An 18,416-nucleotide genomic window follows, 5' to 3' on the forward strand; every position below is an offset into this window, starting at 1 on the left:
ATCTTTTAGCAGATGAAACTATTTGGTCAAATGCATGATTGCTAAATCAGTTTACAGATGATTTAACTGTTAATTCCTACTGTCATTTTTGCCTTGCTGATTGTTAAATTATACACCTGTTCTTCTTTGAACGTGCATTGACACTTCCTGATTAAATCTGAAACTACAGTGTATTCAGGTCTCACTTTTTCCAATACCTTGAATCCATTTCCTTTCATCGTTTACCTGCAGATTTATTTCTTCAAGGTAAGATGTACTAGTCACTTTCTTTCCTGTCTCACAAATTTTGAATTATATTTGTTGGACTTTTGAGCTTTTATTGTTGGAGACTTTAAGGCAATTAACTGTTGGCCGTGATATAAAGGTTTGCAAGTAAAATTCCAAGCTATGTATGGCTTGATCATTACCATAAAAAATTATGTATTCATTTTAGTTTTGTTAACAATATTGCATAGGCTTCCCTCCCATTTGTAGGGATGTTCTTAAGAGTCTCTTGTTTTCTTAACCACCTTATTTCCTCTGTCAAGTAACTCCAGTCGGCATCCTGTATTGATGTTCGTGATTTAACATTTTTATTTCCTATTCCTTTACAGTACCTTCCACCCCTTTGTCTATCAGCTCCTATCTTGAAAGAATATAGGATTGAGAATTCCATTATTTTAAAGTTTTTTCCTAAATCAGAGCTGGATAGAGCTTTGGTGATAGAGGTGGGACAAATTAACAAAATTATAATTTACATTAAAATAGAGAATGTAGCTTATGTTCTCGGCATACTCTATAGATGCACTTATTTTGAGGTGGTTACAATATAGAATTACCAAAGTGCCTGAGTCAGAGGGGATAGTAGTATTAGGAGACGAAGGAGTATGTAGGAAGTGACTACATGGTTTTTAGGGTATGATGGAAAGGTATGGCTTTGGAGAGAGAAACCAAATTGAAGCAGTAGTACTGTACTAGGATTCTGCTATAAAATCAAAGGGGCTAAATGCAGGGTTTAAGATATTCTGAGAGAAGTGGACTACACATAAGAGTAAAGTGGCTATACTGTACTATGGGTTGCTCTTTTATACCTGGTGACACTTTCTCAAAGGAGCATAATAGTGCATTTATTAGTTACTCTGGAGAATGTGGCTTCCAATGGGAAGCTCGTAAGAAGTCCATTCAGATTAAAGAATTTTCTTCGAATTTTCTTCACAGGTATTTCATCTTGAGTTTAATTCTCAAAAGCAGACTGATCACAATAATTTTTTTTTGTTAAAGATATGTTTAAGTTAAACATTTTAGCAATCATGGTCAAAGGCACTTGCATTAAGTATGCACTATTTGAAATTTGGGGTGAAAAGTGTCTAAATCCATTTAATCTCACTTATACACACAGAGTTCGTGTTTTGCACGTGGAAACACTGACCTTGGGGCTGGGGAGACAATATTTATTTAGCGTTTGATGTTATGGATTTGCTGTTCTAGCCTTTAACAGGAAAATCATTGTAGAGTACAAGGCACCATAACCCTAAAACAATAACAACTCATAAAAGTTTCAAGGCTTGCTGTATGGGAATCGAAGTTATTTGCTGTTCAAGAGCAATTAGTTACAAAGTTAAGAGGCATCACCACAATATTCTTTACCATAACGCAACACAGATACTGTTGCCAAACTAATAACATACTAGAAAGGAAGGTTATAAAGGGAAGAGAGAGAATTTTTTCATATAAGAGGTTTGAAAACTATAGGGAAGCATGGTGAACACCAAGTATTAAAACAAATAATTTTATTATTATTAATATTCTGTTATTATTTCAGGTGCTGGATCAGGATTTGGGAAATTTAGGTTGACTGGACCTGTTGATTTCATTCAGTCTCATTTAAGGTTGGCACGAAATGAGCCTTATAGTGTTCCATCAACTAGGGAAAGGTATTCAAGGCTGCCGCATGACCAAAATACTCCTGGGTATGCTGCAAATTTATTTCCGAGTGCAATGGTAAATGCAGCTATTCGCAATGCAGTAAATTTGTCAATATCAACTTCAAATGCTGGAAATTTTAGTACCAATAGCTTGACAAGTAAGAAGAGTGTGTGTACTAATCCACAACTAACAGTTGGGGCCAATGCTACTGTTCAAACTCCATTAGAAATAAATGCTGTCTTACATGAAAATGTTAATAATCCATGTGATTTAAGAACTAAAACTCCAGGCAATAGAAGTGATATAGTTCCCATAGTTAACGTGACGCCGGATTTGACGAGAGGGGCAGCTACTTCAACAGATGTAGGAGATACTGATAGTGCGCTTACAGAGGCAACTGGTAATGCTAGTGCTAATACATGCACTGATTACCGTGAAGAAGATAATCGCAGCACTCGATGTGCTTATGCATTGAATGGTTCTAATGCTCCTGCAGCTAACAGTCATGTTAATGGAACTGAAGTTCTCCAAAATACTGGAACCACCACCACCTTTGCTTCAGAAGTATCTGCTCTTCCGGACATTATAAGGTTTGTCAATTCGTCAAGTGAATGTAACAAGAATAATGCAACAGAAACTACTAATTTGATGGGAGACATGGCTTTAGGGACTTCTGGAGGAGTGTGTAACATGGTTAATCCAACAGCAACTACAAATATGATTGGAGCATCATCATCGACGACTCCTGGGGGGCCTAATCTTCAGTCACGGTAAGCGAGATTTTTTTTTTTTCTTAATGTAGTTCTGTAAATTTTCTTACTGTTTTAAATATACTATTAATTATTGTCTCTAATTCTGTTACAGATCAGTTACAGGAAACCAGCAGCATAGTTTCCAACAACAGAATTCGCGTCTTTGTCGTTGTGTGCTTTGTGGGTATGTAACGAGCGATATGAATATTTTGATGGACCACATAGATTCTCATTTTCCTGTGAGGACATACTTTTGCATCCAATGCACTGGTCTGTTTAGTGGACAACAAGAACTCCAGGAGCATAATTGCCCATTTAAGCACAGTTAATTTTTCAACTAGGAAATTTTTTTCCCAAATTGTTATCTAGTTAATGTAGCTGGCTTTATCAACCAAATGCTTTCCCATGTATTCATGTTGTTTTTTCATATATATTACCAGTCAATGCAACTACCTAGTTATTGTGTGTGTATAGTAAATACACATTATTTTTTTTTAGATTAACTTACCTATTTGGGACTTGTATTTTTAGGATAAAATAGAAATCTTAATTTTTAAATTACTGATAACTATTTATTGGAAAGGCAGTTTTTAAGGATTTAGGAATAATTCACATTTAAATTTTTTTTAGAATAGTAGTTGTAATTATGTTAAACTCCTTATCAGGATTTGTTCTTTTAATTCTAATCTTGTAAAACTACTTGAATGACTTGGTATTAAAAAGTAGTTCTTTACTGTATAGTTTGAATTTCATTCCTTCCATTAATATTAGATTATGATGAATAGTATATATTAGTTCCTACATGAATGAAAACCTTTGTTTTTTAATAGGTGTATACTTTCCGCAAACGTTGATACAGCTGTTAGATCTTAGTGAGGTAGCCACCACTGAGCTCCCACTTGGTTCTTAGCTACCATAGTACAAACACTCTGCGAATGAAGCCTGCAACTAGCTGTTGTAATCTTTTTATTTTTTAATTTAGATAAATTTTTTGGTAGATCGTGTGCGAGGAATATTGTGAAGGAAAGATGTGCATCTTTTTTTTCCTGATAACTGTAGCTGTGTGACAGTTTTCCGTGCAAACCTACCAATTTCTACATTCTTTCCTATTGGACAGGATTCCCCTTTGGTTATTTCTTCGTTTGTTGGGCTTTGTGATGACAACATAATCCAAGAGAAGTTGGCAACCTTTTAGACATCGATGTGTTCCATCAGCAGATTAAGGTTTACTGTTATGTGTTGGGGAAAGGGTGCTGCCTTTCTTCTAACTTCAGTGTCTTCCTGACCCTAGAAATGCACCAAGGATGAATCCCATGGTTGTTCAGTCTCTTCTCATGAATGCACCCTCATCAGCCTAGCCTATAGTACCAGGTAGAAGGTGAATGTAAGGTTCTTTCTTCTCTGCCACATTTCATAATAGGAGTTGAAACTACTCATGCTGATTGTTGTCCCTTAACGAGAAGCAAATTGTCCCTTAACGGGAAGCAACATTGGTATGCACTGCTTTTGCACCTGTGTTAGGTCTTGTACCAAATGCAGGGCCCTCAGCTGAGCCTGTTCTTTCGCTTGAAGAAAAGCATTTTATGTTGACCTATGACCCATCAATATAGCTATGATAGATCTCCCTGAGTATGCGAGGATAGTATGTATTCAGAGGAAAGGTACTTGCCAAGTTCTTACCCGTCAATATATTCCATACTTGTCTTTTGTATTGTAGGATGAGACTCAGGAGGGGCCTTGAATGGCCTCAACCTAGTTCAAAGTTAGTGAAGTTGGTATTCCATTACCATCAATTGACAAGATTTCCATCCCAACCCTGAACAGCAGAAAATTGTAAAAGTTTTAATTGTAAAAGTCTTTGTCTACTGAGGATTCAAGAGAAGACTTGTAATTGAAGCGCTCGAGTAGCTTTCTTTCAGTTGAAACAGATCTATTAGGTCAGTATGCTCAACAATTTCTTTAAATTTAATATTACAGTACTGTAATGTCCCGGTACCTTTGAAAACAGTCTACAGTACTATACACTAGCATTTTAAATTTTCACGATAGATATTGTATGAACAAGTAAACAAGGTTTATTGTAAATGAAAAGGCCAGTGCACAAAGATCCATTTTATTGCCACAGAGTTAAGAGCACTCATTGAACAAAGTGACAGTATTTATGTAGATAACCTCAATAGCCACAAAATTAATTTTCATAGTTAAAGCATGGGATATGTTGCAACAATGTATGCCTAGCTTTTAAAGTTTCTTTTCAAGTAATTCTTACATGTGCAAAATGGTATGCCAAGTTTACCGCAAAAGAATTAGATCCCATTAAAGAAAGGCACTTTTCATTTGGCCAAAAATACAATAACAGTAAGATTCTTTCAAGTAGATTACAAATAACACAACTTTTAATGTACGGCAAGTAGCAAATAACACTGTTAGGAGGAATGTATTATAAAGGAATTATCACAATCTGGAAAGGATAGTAGCTCATAAAAAACAACAATTAGTCTGGCCAATGAATTTTTCAGGCTGATATCTCTGTTTACAGAAGATTTACTATAATTTTTGTTTACATTTTATCATTAAGCAACACATACAATCACTCTGAAGCTTAGATTACATTTTATGACTAATGTGAAAAGAACTTGATGTACAAAATAAAAAAAAACAAAAAAATGAATAATACTGAATTCATCCCTCTTTAAAAAGAGAGAATCTGCAATTTCTGGAATGAGTATTAAGTAACAATAATGTTATGGATTTTATATACATGTACATGAACCCTTTTGAAAAATTATAAAATCTGAATACTACAACTACTACTGGCTAAGTAAAGTGGTTCATGGTAAGTAGCTTAAAAACCTATTAGGGGGAATTCCTAATGATAACCAATCATCTGGAATTTCCGGATTATAGTATGATACAATATATTAATGCGCATAAAAAACTTTACATATTTCACAGCCTAAAATCAAATTATTTAGATATTAAAAAGAGTAAAGTGACCTTTATGTTGGCTTTAAAATGTACACTGGACAAATTGGTTAAGGGAACAGTGCAGATTTCTTTTTTTTTTTGTATTCTTTGGTAAATTAATTGTAGTATTACCTCTACTTTTATCTATAACACATAATCTTAGGATCTCATTTCTAGAGCTACAGTGATACACAAAAATGCTCCACTGACTTGTCTAATAATTGAATACTTGATAAAAACAAATAATTATTGAAAAAGCTCTAAAATTTATTGTCTTGGGTTAAAGCCATGATTAATAACTAACAGGAGCAATTACATGTGTAGCATCTCACCACAGGTTAGGTATGGGGGTTCCAATTACACACTGTCAAGGAGACAAAATACAGTACAAAGCTCTTACATAGGCTACACAATGCTGCACATTGCCAGTACACTTTCAGGGTAACTTGGACCTTTTCTCCTTAGGAGAAAGTATAGCCAGCTTTTAACATGTTCTGCTGCACAAACAAAGAAAGCAAGGTCCAAAATAAAGTTAGCTAAGGCTGTGTAGTAAACACACATTTGAGAGAGCAAGCCAATAATTGGGAAAAAGATCATTTTTAACAGCAGCACAGATACAGTATACATTGATGTTGCTTATTTTATTTACAAACATGAATTTCTGCTTACATTCATTATACCAACTTTTTACTTTCATATTATTGCAAAACGCTCACGAAGTAATTATACAAACAAGCAGGGGTGAACTGGCCAACAAATCAATACTTCAAGACACTCACCTGAGTATAACATTCATTTAAATCATGTTGGTAAAAAGAGGCATACATAATGTAGGATCTTTTCTTTTCCAATTATAAAGAATTCTTTATATTAACCATTATATCTAGTAAGGTACTATAAGGTCCAACTGCCATAAGTAGTTAATCTGTAATAAACTATTCAAGTGATGCCATACAAAAATTATCAGACTGAACAGTACAGTATTTAATTTTTATCATACATGGGGCAAAACTAGAAAAATCAATATTCTTCAACCTGTTTTTTGAAGTGTATGAAAACTTTTAATATTAATGAGAAGTATAAACTAATTATCCCATTTTTCTGTGAATTTAACTAATGCCGTTTACATGGTAACCCTTCATAGAGAGAAACCAGGCACTTAATCCCTTTCATTAATGATTAGTTTTGTCAGACCTGTATAACCAGATTTTACATATACCTTTGGCAGAACATTTTGTCATTCAAAGACTAGAATCAAATTACAGTAATACAAAAGTTGTTGGTCAGAATTCAGCACCTCATATGGCATGGACATGGGCCACATCCTGGTAAATGCACTAGGCCCAAAAAGTAAATTATAAGTTTCCTTTAATTATGAAGGCAAGAGGGATATTGTTCACAGGCACTCGAGAAGTGTCCAACAACTTTCAGGTCACCAACATACAGTGCAGTATATCATTTGTCATACTTAAGCCATTGTTTATATGGTGCAACCGAGAAGCTTTATTTTCTGAGCTGACAAACTCGTAAATCCTGTTATCAATGTCTTTTTCTCCCAAAATTCCTTCTATAACTAGAAACCACTTTAAATCATACAAGCTTGTGCTTGATTAAAAGTTAAGATAAGTCGCTCTACACAGTTTTGTTTATTATTTCTTCAAAGCATGGTTACTACTCCACTCGACATTACTTTCAATTATTTCAGGTGGCTAGTTAGCCTCTTTCCACTTTCTTCGATACTAAACACTTTTTGTTTTCTTATCTAGAACATATTTTCAAGTGAAAACAATGTTTTTGAGCATCCCACATACAGGCTTACTGAACAAACTTATGACACCACTTACCATCTTGATTTATTCAAATGTAATTAAGTTTTCTGGTGGTCTCTGAATGTTCTCTGTTAATGCTTGCTGAAGGTTGTATATCCATGACTTAGCAGCTGATACTGAAGGTGCCCGGAATTTGTAAATCGTAGCTTTCCCAGGATCAGAGAGCTGAAAAAAAAATTCCAAAGTTTTGAAAAGGTTACATTAAGTAGGAAGTCTTTGTAAAAAAATATACACTATTATACAATCTGTTAGCCTATAATGCAACATTTAATGAGTCCAAAAGAGTATTTTGAATCCCGACCCTATAAAACTTATTTTTTTTAAAAATTAGAATCTTTTTAGTTCCCTAAAAGGAAATATTTCAAAATAACTGCTTACACTTTCTACAAATTGCTTAAACATAATAATCTTCACTTCATAACTAACTGTACTAGCAATACCATTAAAGTGATGAATATAATAATTTTCTGTTGTACTGGTACCACCCTTTATTAAAAAAAAAAAAAATATTAATGAGTACCCAAAAATAATCTAAAATCAATGCAAGCATAAACCAATTAAATATTACAATCTTGATTTACATCAACAGTGAAAAGTATTTTTTCTTGTCCTTCAACATGAACAGAAATTCTGATCAGCCCCGTCAGCCTTTGTTGTTAACTGTTGGAATATCTACATGTATTTGATCTTATTTAAAGCCAAAAGATTCAATAACTTTTGTATTGCCTTTACTATTTCAGTCCAATTCTGAATTTTACTTTTACTTCTTAAAATGCTTAAGAAACTTCAACATACTGAATAATGATGATTTGTGCTTTAGAATTTGTTACAAAACTAAATATACTGTAAACTAGCAACTTATGAAAAAAAAAAAAAAAATAGGGAAATCTTGTCAAATAAATTTTGTTCATTATTATTATTAGCTACAGTACTATGAAAATAGAAAATAAAATATTTTGGGGGTATTGGGAAGCATTTATTTAATATGGTAGATAATTCCAAATTTACTACATAGGTGTGTAACATTCAGATTTTTGGCAATGAAGCATTGTTTACCCTTTTTTTGCTGATCATTATTTTAGAGGACATTCACAGCTATATAATTGAATAAGAATGGAAAAATCAAGGAGTCCACAATGTTGTACAGCTAATATTTAGAATAAGACAGTTCACTATTTTCTTAACAGTAGGTATCACATACATTACAGATGTTTGGCAATGTCTACTTATCTTTAACAAAATAAGAGAAAATACTATATTTCTAAATTATTGCCAAACATGAGAGTACTATATCCCAACTAGGAGAGAAATTATGAAACATTGCACAACAGGTAGGTAGGTAAAAATTAATTTCTGTGCTCCGACCCGTGCCGCCCAGTGAAATGCTCCTTTAACATCATTTCTAAGGTAAAAACTGCTTCCATTGCACAACAGGTAGGTAGGTAGGTAAAAATTAATATATAGGCAGTTTGATTACTCTAAGCCAGGTGTGTAACCTTACAGGTAAAATTACTTGCAAAACATTTTTCTTGAAATAGGGTTAACATTTCTCTTCAATTTGACATTGGTTAATTTTAAAATATATTGTGTATTAAATATTTGCATTATTCTTTATTGATAATGCTAGTTTGTTTCATAGCGTAATTAAAAAAAAAAATATATGGTTCAGCTTGCGGCCTACTCTACTCATCAAAAATACAAACTGTACATGCACAACTAAAAGTACGGTTTTAACAAAAGAAAAACATTTTTGGGAAGGTGCTTTTTGGTCACCAAGGACTTTCCTGTTGAAGTCTAAAATAGAAGAGATCAAAGAAATGTCTTCCCTACACTAGGGCTTATGCACCAACATGCAAAGCGTGGACTGTTTGTGTATAATACGGGTTCAGGCTGTTGAACCCTTCACAGAGCCTCCCATTCCAAAATTCTTCTGACAACTGATAACACATCACTGAGAACCCATACTAATACTAGAGAAAATAAGCCTAGGGCACTTGTTTGAGCCCAGCCATCATCTTTGTTGATGTATATCCACATAATTCTCCCATTTTTAGGAGGTGAGGGAGAAAGATCCCACAAAGACCTTTCAGTTCTGTGAATCCTGGAAATTCATTAGGATACACCATTAAAAAGGAAAACTTTTTTTTGGAGTGGGTGTAAATCCCTTACCGCAGCATATCCCTCAAAGATTTCCACCCCATCGTGATCACATTGGCCAAGAAGTGTGTCTACTGGCCTGGCACTGTCTTCCCAGCCACATTTGCCTCTAAAAGGTTGCGATTATGGGGCAACCTCCAGTATCTGAAACTGGCTCTGCCAGATCATTAAAAGCAGATTTGTGCATCATCAGTAACAGCACTTTGGCTGTAAGCTAAAGGAACGCCTTAGAAGATTGCTCCATTATAAGCTAATGCGATCAGGGAAAAATAGAATTAAATTTACAATTCCACATCATTGAAGGAAATACCAAAGCTTCAACAATGACAAGAGTTTGAATCATGCCAATGATGTAGATAAGGCAATTTTCAGGGTCCCAAGCTCCACTCCACGAGACACAATCTTAGCGCCAGGTTTACAGCAACCATCCATAATACAGCTTGCTTGCTTTCACTCATTTGCATTACAAAATTCATAATAAAAAATACTTTTATTTGTATCCCCAAAGAGAAAAAACCTACCTTTCCCCATCACCAAAGGACTACACTACCACTGAACTGCTTATATAGGAAATTGAGAGACTATAAGTAGGCTAACTTGATAAAAAAAAAATACCACCACGCTAGATGTAGTACTCTTTATCTCTTCAGTTTTGAAGTCAAAGTTATCCATGCCTCTTGACATCATGAGTCAATAAGAGAGAAGGGAGGATATATATATGAGCATCAGGCAAGTATGGAAGTAAGAAATTTTACTTTGTTGGAGATGGGGCACAATTGGAAGGGAGGGATAATTTCAAGTACAAGTAAAAAAGCAAAGTTAAGGATTACTAACCTGGTCTAGATAACTGTACTTCCGACAAGCCCTTCGAAATATGGAACTCCAGATTGTTACTAAAGAAATTTAAAATACTGAACTATAGTCTCTAAATGTTACTTTTGTTCTATCTGATTTTGATTGATTCTGAATATTAAATACAACCCACTATTCATAGATATGATAAATAACCTGAACAAGATATTACGGCCCCTACCGTCACTATGGAGTCTAAAAACCATCTTGTCTTCATAAGTAAACCATGCTGCTTCAAGATAATGTTTGGCAAAAGATTACTTGGTACACCATTGAGCTCTTGCTAAAACTTTCCAAAGGAAGATTTCTACAAAAGTTAAGGGAAGTAACTGCACTCCTAATATTACAGTATATACCTCAACTTTCAAGCCTTTTATTATGCTTGGATCTAATTCCTTGTGAGCTTTTGTGACCAAATTTTTAGCTAGGAATGAGATAGCATTTTTAGTTAATGGGTAATTAGGGACACCTACCTCTACTACCTTTCGTTTTGTTCATAAACAAAGAAAACTATTTTTTTGCATAACTGTCTGCATCCCATTTTAGTGCATTGCATTTCCCAAAGCCTGCCCTGACAGACAACAATTTTAATTCACTTGCCTGTTTAGCTGAAGCTAATGCCAACAGGAAAATTGTTTTGGTTATGATATCCTTAAGAGATAGATTTTGAAACGGTTCTCGTCCCTTTTAAATAATGTAAATACAATTCCAAATTCCAGAAAATCTTCCTTATGACTGAAGGTTTTCAATACTAAATGATCCGAGTACATCCACTATAATACCTGAAATGGACAAATCTAATCCCAAATCCTAAATACTTCAAGATATAATCAAGCATGGACCTACAGAAGGTTTTGTCATAAAAAAGAAACCAAAAAAATTCAACTATCATTCGAAATAGTCCTAGTCATGGAAAGATTCATAGCCTTACATATGATCAAATTACCCTTACCATTGTCTGTGATACATGGTTTTAGTAGACTGTCTTTTAGAACCAATAACAGACAGTCTAGAGGGACTTGAAAACCCTTTGTTTCTGAGAATACAGTGGATAGTCCATGCAGTTAGATGTACCACAGACAGGCTTGGGTGTAACACCTTTGATATTGGTTGTTTGAGCAGATTGACTCTGTAAGACAACCTTCAAGGATGATGATGTTATCAGTTGTCTGATGAACTTCAGCAGCCTGAAACCATGGCTTTCCCTTGTACACATTGAGTCTACTATTTTGCACGTTGATATACTGGACCTAGAGCAGAGAAGACTATTTCTTTGGTATTTTATGTCTTATTGGATTTCCTATTCTAGCCTCTAAAAGGGAAATTCTTCATGGACCACACAGCACCTTAGCCTAAAAAAATGCTTAATAATGCAAGAAAATCTATAAATGGTAAAATATGTTAAAAAGTAAAACAATAAACTGTAGAGCAAATTAATAACTTATAGGCACACATAGCTCTAGGAATTCTTCATATGGCCGTTACGTAAATTACGTCAGTTAGTATACAATGACACTAGCTAGAGTAAGGGCGATCAGCCAATTGAAAACTTGAAAAGAACTTAAAATTGTTGGTTGGTAAAAATTAACAAATACAGATTGGATTATAGACACTGTACTGTAATTTTTATTCTTGTCACATTCACTGCCTAGTTAGCTAATGATAGCAGAACAGGATTAGCTGATGGTAAAATATGGAAGGTTAGGAGTTATAGATGGCTTAAGAGCTGTCGTACCTAATGATGTTCAAACTACCAAACTTTCCAGTTTCTGGACGCACTCAAAACACATATGATTTGTATGCTAGTGGGTTAATGTACTGTACTTAGCTTGTTTTTCCACTCCAATTGTAAGGTATTATTATTAACAATCGCTACTGTCAAAATACTAGTTTTCTAAAATTACAATATAATTAATTTTTCAATTATTGTTATTATTATTATTATTATTATTATTATTATTATTAGCTAAGCTACAACCCTAGGTGGAAAAGCATGATGCTATAAGGCCAAGGGCTCCAAAAGGGAAAAATAGTCCAGTGAGGAAAGGAAATAAATAAATGATGAGAAAATTGAACAATTAATATTTTAAAAACAGTAACATCAAAACAGATATTTCATATACTGTATAATCTATAAAAAGAATTACGTCAGTCTGTTCAACATAAAAACATTTGCTGCAAGTTTGAACTTTTGAAGTTCTACCAATTGAACTACCTGATTAGAAGATCATTCCACAACTTGGTCACAGCTGGAATAAAACTTGTGATCATTCCACAACTTGGTGACTAGAATAAAACTTCTAAAATACTGTGTAGTATTGAGCCTGATGATGGAGAAGGCCTGACTATTAAAATTGACTGCATGCCTAGTATTATGAAGAGTAGTGGAACTGTCCGGGAAGATCTGAACGTAAAGGATAATCGGAATTATGAAAAATCTCAGGCAACATGCATAACGAACTAATTGAACGACGCTGCCAGAGATTAATATCTAGATAAGGAATTAGAAATTTAAGAGACCGTAAATTCCTGTCCAACAAATTGAGATGAGAATCAGCAGCTGACAACCAAACAGGAGTACAATACTCGAAACAAGGTAGAATGAAACAATTAAAACACTTCTTCAGAATAGATTGATCACCAAAAATCTTAAAAGACTTTCTCAATAAGACAATTTTTTGTGCAATTGAAGAAGAAACTGACCTAATGTGTTTCTCAAAAGTAAATATGCTGTTGAGAATCACACCTAAAATTTCTAAAATTTTAAGAGTCATACAAAGTTAAAGAAACATTATCAATGCTGAGATCTGGATGTTGAGGAGCCACTGTCCTTGACCTTATTACAATCATACTTTGAGTTTTGTTAAGATTCAACTTTATGCCCCATAATTTGCACCATGCACTAATTTTAGCTAGATCTCTTTTAAGGGATTCAGCAACCCCAGATCTACATTCAGGAGATGGAATTGATGCAGAGTAGCATCATCTGCATATGCAACAAACTTGTTTTCTAGGCCAAACCACATGTCATGTGTACATAGTATGAAAAGTAATGGGCCAAGAACACTACACTGAGGAACACCAGATATCACATTTCTATACTCACTATGGTGCCCATAAAAAAAACTCTCTGCAATTTATTACTTGAAAATTCAATAATGATGTTAAGAAACGACCCACCCATTCCCAACTGTTAAGTTTGAAAACAAGGGCCTCATGATTAACACACTCAAAGGCAGCACTAAAATCAAGGCCAGTCATACAAACTTTCTGCCCACAATCAAGGGATTTCTGTACAGCATTGGAGATTGTAAGAAGGGCATCACATGCTCCAAGGCCTTTATGAAAACTAAATTGCAAACTAGGGAACAGATGATTACCTTCAGCAAACCTATTACAGTAAGTCGTTTTTCCAAAAGACGTTAAAAAATTTTATATAATAAGGGAGTTATGGAAATTGGGCGGTAATTCAGTTGGATTTGAGCTACCACAAACACACAAACATAATGGAGTTACATTACCCATTCCCTAACAAGTGCTAAAAGCTCCTCTTCTTGCTAATTTGAGCAAAGTAATGCTTTTGGAGCTAAGAAATCTGTAGTCTTTATAAAAAAAAAACAAAGGAAAAATACCATTTAGGTCTACATTTCCATAAGCATCAAGGTCCATCAAGAGCGCTTAAATTTTACGAGATCGAAAAGCTAAACTAGTTAGTTTAGCCTCAGGAAAAAAAAAATGAGGAAGATCAAGTTTCTCTTTACTCTGTTTACTGTCAAACACATCAGCCAAAAGGGTTGCCTTTTCCTTTGGACAGTGAGTGACAGAGCCATCTGGTTTAAGTAAAGAAGGAACTGTAGCATCTACACCAATGAGTGCAGATTTAAGGGTAGTCCACCACTTATGTTCCTGGGTTGTACCTGAAAGGGTTTCTTTTATGGTTAAATTGTATTCCTTTTCAGTTGAAGCATAAACTCTCTGAGCAAAAAGGCTCTAAACCGAGTATAGTTATTACAAGTCGAATCTAATCTGTTGCCCTTCCAAAGATGATAGGCCTCCTGCTTCACCAAATAAGCACGTCTACAATCATCGTTGAACCAGGGTTTGTCCTTCACTCGATATCTTAGCACACGAGAAGGGATACGCCTATCATTTATGTTGACTAGATTCTCATTCAAAGGGGCAACAGGAACAACACTATTATACAATTGTGACCAATTACAGCCCAGAAGATCACTCAAAATCCCATTCCAGTCAGCTTGAGATTTCATATAAATCTCACATGAGCATGATACATCAGGGACAGGCTGCTCAGTTTTCACTACTAATGAAATCAAGGCATGAACAGATGTCCCAACTGGAGAACCAACCTTACTTGTTATAATGCCAGGGGAGTCTGTGTATGCGAGATCCAAGCAGTTACCAGACCTGTGAGTAGCTTCACTTATTATTTGCTCACAGCCTGATTCAGAGGCAAAGTCTAAAGCTCTTAAGCTTTGGTGATCGGTAGGAGAAACAGAATTTAACTACTCCCTATGGTGAGCATTGAAATCACCAACAAAGACAAGAGAGGCCTTTCTATCATGTATCTTAGCCATAATGGTAAGAAGACAATTGAAGATAGAATCATCCATGTCTGGATTCCAGTAGATCGAACACAAATAGAAGTTGTTATGCCTGCCACAAACTTTCATTACCTGAATCTCATGACAACCACATTCACAGCAGGACTTATGAGAAGCAGGGTACTCAGTCCTAATATACACTGCCATTCCCTTGGCCCTAGGAATGGTATCCCGTTTCAAAATTATTGGCTTCTAAATAGAAACCTCAGGTCTTTTATATAGGACTAATCACTTAGCACTAATAACTTGATCTCTGAAGCTTGTTAATAAAGCATTAAGAGGTATGAGAAAGTACCTAATTTCTTATCTCAATTTCCTTTTCTACAAAGACAAATGCATGATTATTTATAAATGTGGGATTATGATGGATAAAAAAAAAAGTTTTGTTCCTATGAGAATACAAGTCTTTTATGAAAGAAATGCTTTGGACTAGCAAGATCATGGTACTAAAAATGTGTTTGTTGACCGGAGATGATCTTCAGTCTGTGCAGATTAAATGCAAGAGATTGAACAATTTGTCCATTACTACTCTGTATGTCATCTTCCCAATCAAGTACCTGAGCAATGGAAAAATTACCGTACAACTGTCACAAACGTGATGAAATACCGTAAGGATCTGTACCAGAGTATAGTTAAAAATGTGAGTCCAGGTCGAGGAAGATCAAGAGGAACCAAATTTCTCATGAATTTATAGGAGATCCACTTCCCAAAGTAACAGTTATATCATCTCGAAAGGATAGGTAGATGCTTTACACTCCTCTGTAGGACTAAGCTGGCTTAAAATCTTATACCATACAAAGGAGGAGGAATTCTAGCAGTCAAGATGGATAAACATCATTTAGGAAAAAATATATTGATAACTGATTTGCATTCTAGTAGGAACAGACAAAATCATTATACCAAATAACTTAACTAGAGTTAACTAGATAAGCTGTACAGTGCATAGATTTGATCATTAGCTACTAAGCACCTTATGCGTTACTATTTTATTTCTTTTCAAGTCTATACAAAGCTTACAAAAGCAACCATGCAATAGAATACTTAGTTATATAAAATTGTTAAAATACACTGATAAAGATTAATGCTATAAAGAATAGTATAAAAAAAATATTTACAGAGGATCAGAATTTCAACAAGTTGCTGTACACAAAAACCCAACACTAGAAGGAAATATAAGTTTTAATTAGAAAGTAAAATAGCACACTTGACACAAGCAATTTCTACCAATTACATACCCCTCCATCACCAAACGAAGACCAATACCATCCATCCTAAGCATGTCAACAAAACAAAATCACTATAGATATTACCAAGGTGTATACCCTAACCTGGAATACATCAGGCTGGGATTGGGTGTCTTGTGGACCAACAAGCACCAGCTTACTTCCTTGACCAATGAGCGGCTGAAGCTTGCAAGGGGAGGTTTTAAAGTCTGCCCGTTCCTGCCCTCTCGAAGTTAGGCTTTTCGGATGATAATAAACCAGGGCTCCACCCCACAATTGAACCTATAAATCATGTATGCAACATTATTGCCTGCTTATGAAAACATTACATTTAACATCTATTGAATAACTTGTAAGTGTTGTCATCGGTAACTATGAACCGATAATACTAGATTAACGAGGAAAAGTATATACTGTAAACAAAATTAATTTTAGACTGTGACAAAAATACTTAAACAATGAAGAAATTATAGTTGCTCTTACCCAATATCTATGCCAAGCAGACACTGCTGGTCTCCTTCCATCTTTAATAACCGTCTTCCTTTTTAAAGGTCCTTGAACTCCACATTCTTCTCCACTTACTTCAAAAACTACCTCTGTATCAGAATCTGAAGAAAGCCCTGACCTGGACACAAATATAAACTGTCAGTAGAGTACCTCCAGTTTTAGAAAGCAGTACAGGCTTTCATAACTTAAAGGGGAATTATAATAATTCATAAACAATACAGTATTAGATGTATAAGTAAATGGAATTAACAAAAAGAACTTGTATAAATAATAATTTTCACTTCTCCGAGCTAGACAATCCTGGGTCCTTCAAGAGGAACTTACCATGTTCTGGTGAGTGTATGAGATTGAGGTGATGTACAATCAGAATGCTGTGGTGGAGGGTCAAGTTCTGAATCGTCCAATAAATGTCTGGATCCTTGTGAACCTTGAGCTGAAGGACAGCCTGGCTCATGACCACCTAAACTGTTTACAGAGTCACACCGCATTCCTTCATTTGTTCCCGAACAGCCCTTGAAAATGCTGCGAAATTGAGAAAGGGCGTACAGTTTGCTGACGGATACGCGTGAAATACAGCCTTTTTTTTTTCTTATTCTTGAAATACCGCTAATAAAATCTAAAGAAATTTACCCCCCCTCTAAAAAACCCACAGTACACAAGAAATATCACTATTTAAAACTGTAATGTTGGTAACCCCCGGAAAACATTTAAAATTATTTCTATAGTTGCAAAAAAATTCTTAAATAATTTTACGAACATATATTTCATGAACTTTATATGAAAGAATTGTGTAGTTTCAAATGAAAACCAAGAAACATGGTAATTAGAGAGGGTGCTACATAAATTACTGTATTTGTTGCTCAATCTTTATATGATTTTTTCATAACTCTGCTGAATCATGATAAATTCATTAGGTGTACTGGTTTCACAGTGCAAAAGACTTAAAAGAAAAGCTTAATTTTATGGCTTTTGCCATGAAGAAATTACTTATTTGGCTATTGCCATGAAGTGCCTCTTGCTTTTTTTTAGTATTGTATCAGTGGTCCTTTCAATTTCCACCAAATCCTTTCTTATGGCAACTTCTACATGCTTGTTTTTATCATTAAGTTGCCGGTTTAACTATTAAATCTTTAATAAATTTGATCAATCAAATAAATAACTTAAGCAAGCTACAATTAGGGTACAAAAGTTACAAAGAAACAAATCAACTTTGTGCGTGAATGATTTGTTTATGACCTCTTTCCAGTTGCAAAAATTATCAAGAAAACAGTAGTGAAAACTTTATGCTGAAAATGAAAGAACAAATCTCACCCATATACAATATACAATCAAATTATCATAAAAATATAAAATATAAAATTCTTTTATTTATACTTATATATTTTTGGGACATCCAAAGAAACCAGGCGTATTTCTGATGAACACAATTTCTTTCAGGAGGCAATGTTTAGTTCAAAAGTTAATCATTCTAAATCACTGTAAATATTATACACCATAATTCGGCAATGGCATTGCAACTGGAAATTTGTCTGTTGTTCACATCATTGAGCATTTGTGCACGCCACAGAACCATGATACGACACAGGGCATTATATTTAGTAA

The 18,416-nt window shown here is 34.5% G+C and overlaps 2 protein-coding genes across 6 annotated transcripts in view; one reads left to right on the forward strand and one right to left on the reverse strand.

Moving 5' to 3' along the window:
• LOC137633291 (uncharacterized) overlaps positions 1-3,391 on the forward strand; it is a 98,291-nt gene extending 94,900 nt beyond the window's left edge. For both annotated transcript variants that reach the window (XM_068365509.1, XM_068365510.1), the window contains 2 exons: positions 1,802-2,675; positions 2,770-3,391. In XM_068365509.1, coding sequence (XP_068221610.1) covers positions 1,802-2,675; positions 2,770-2,986 — 1,091 coding nt within the window. In that variant the 3' untranslated portion in view covers positions 2,987-3,391. The remainder of the gene's footprint in view (positions 1-1,801; positions 2,676-2,769) is intronic.
• A 1,363-nt stretch (positions 3,392-4,754) lies between these two features.
• LOC137632979 (ras-specific guanine nucleotide-releasing factor RalGPS1-like) overlaps positions 4,755-18,416 on the reverse strand; it is a 331,074-nt gene continuing 317,412 nt past the window's right edge. For 3 of the 4 annotated variants that reach the window (XM_068365124.1, XM_068365126.1, XM_068365127.1), the window contains 4 exons: positions 17,139-17,336; positions 16,791-16,932; positions 16,395-16,589; positions 4,755-7,618 (listed from right to left, as the gene is read on the reverse strand). In XM_068365124.1, coding sequence (XP_068221225.1) covers positions 7,478-7,618; positions 16,395-16,589; positions 16,791-16,932; positions 17,139-17,336 — 676 coding nt within the window. In that variant the 3' untranslated portion in view covers positions 4,755-7,477. The remainder of the gene's footprint in view (positions 7,619-16,394; positions 16,590-16,790; positions 16,933-17,138; positions 17,337-18,416) is intronic. The other variant, XM_068365125.1, reaches the window with a different exon arrangement.

The sequence above is a fragment of the Palaemon carinicauda genome, chromosome 42, assembly GCF_036898095.1.
Source record: "Palaemon carinicauda isolate YSFRI2023 chromosome 42, ASM3689809v2, whole genome shotgun sequence".
Lineage (NCBI taxonomy): Eukaryota > Metazoa > Arthropoda > Malacostraca > Decapoda > Palaemonidae > Palaemon > Palaemon carinicauda.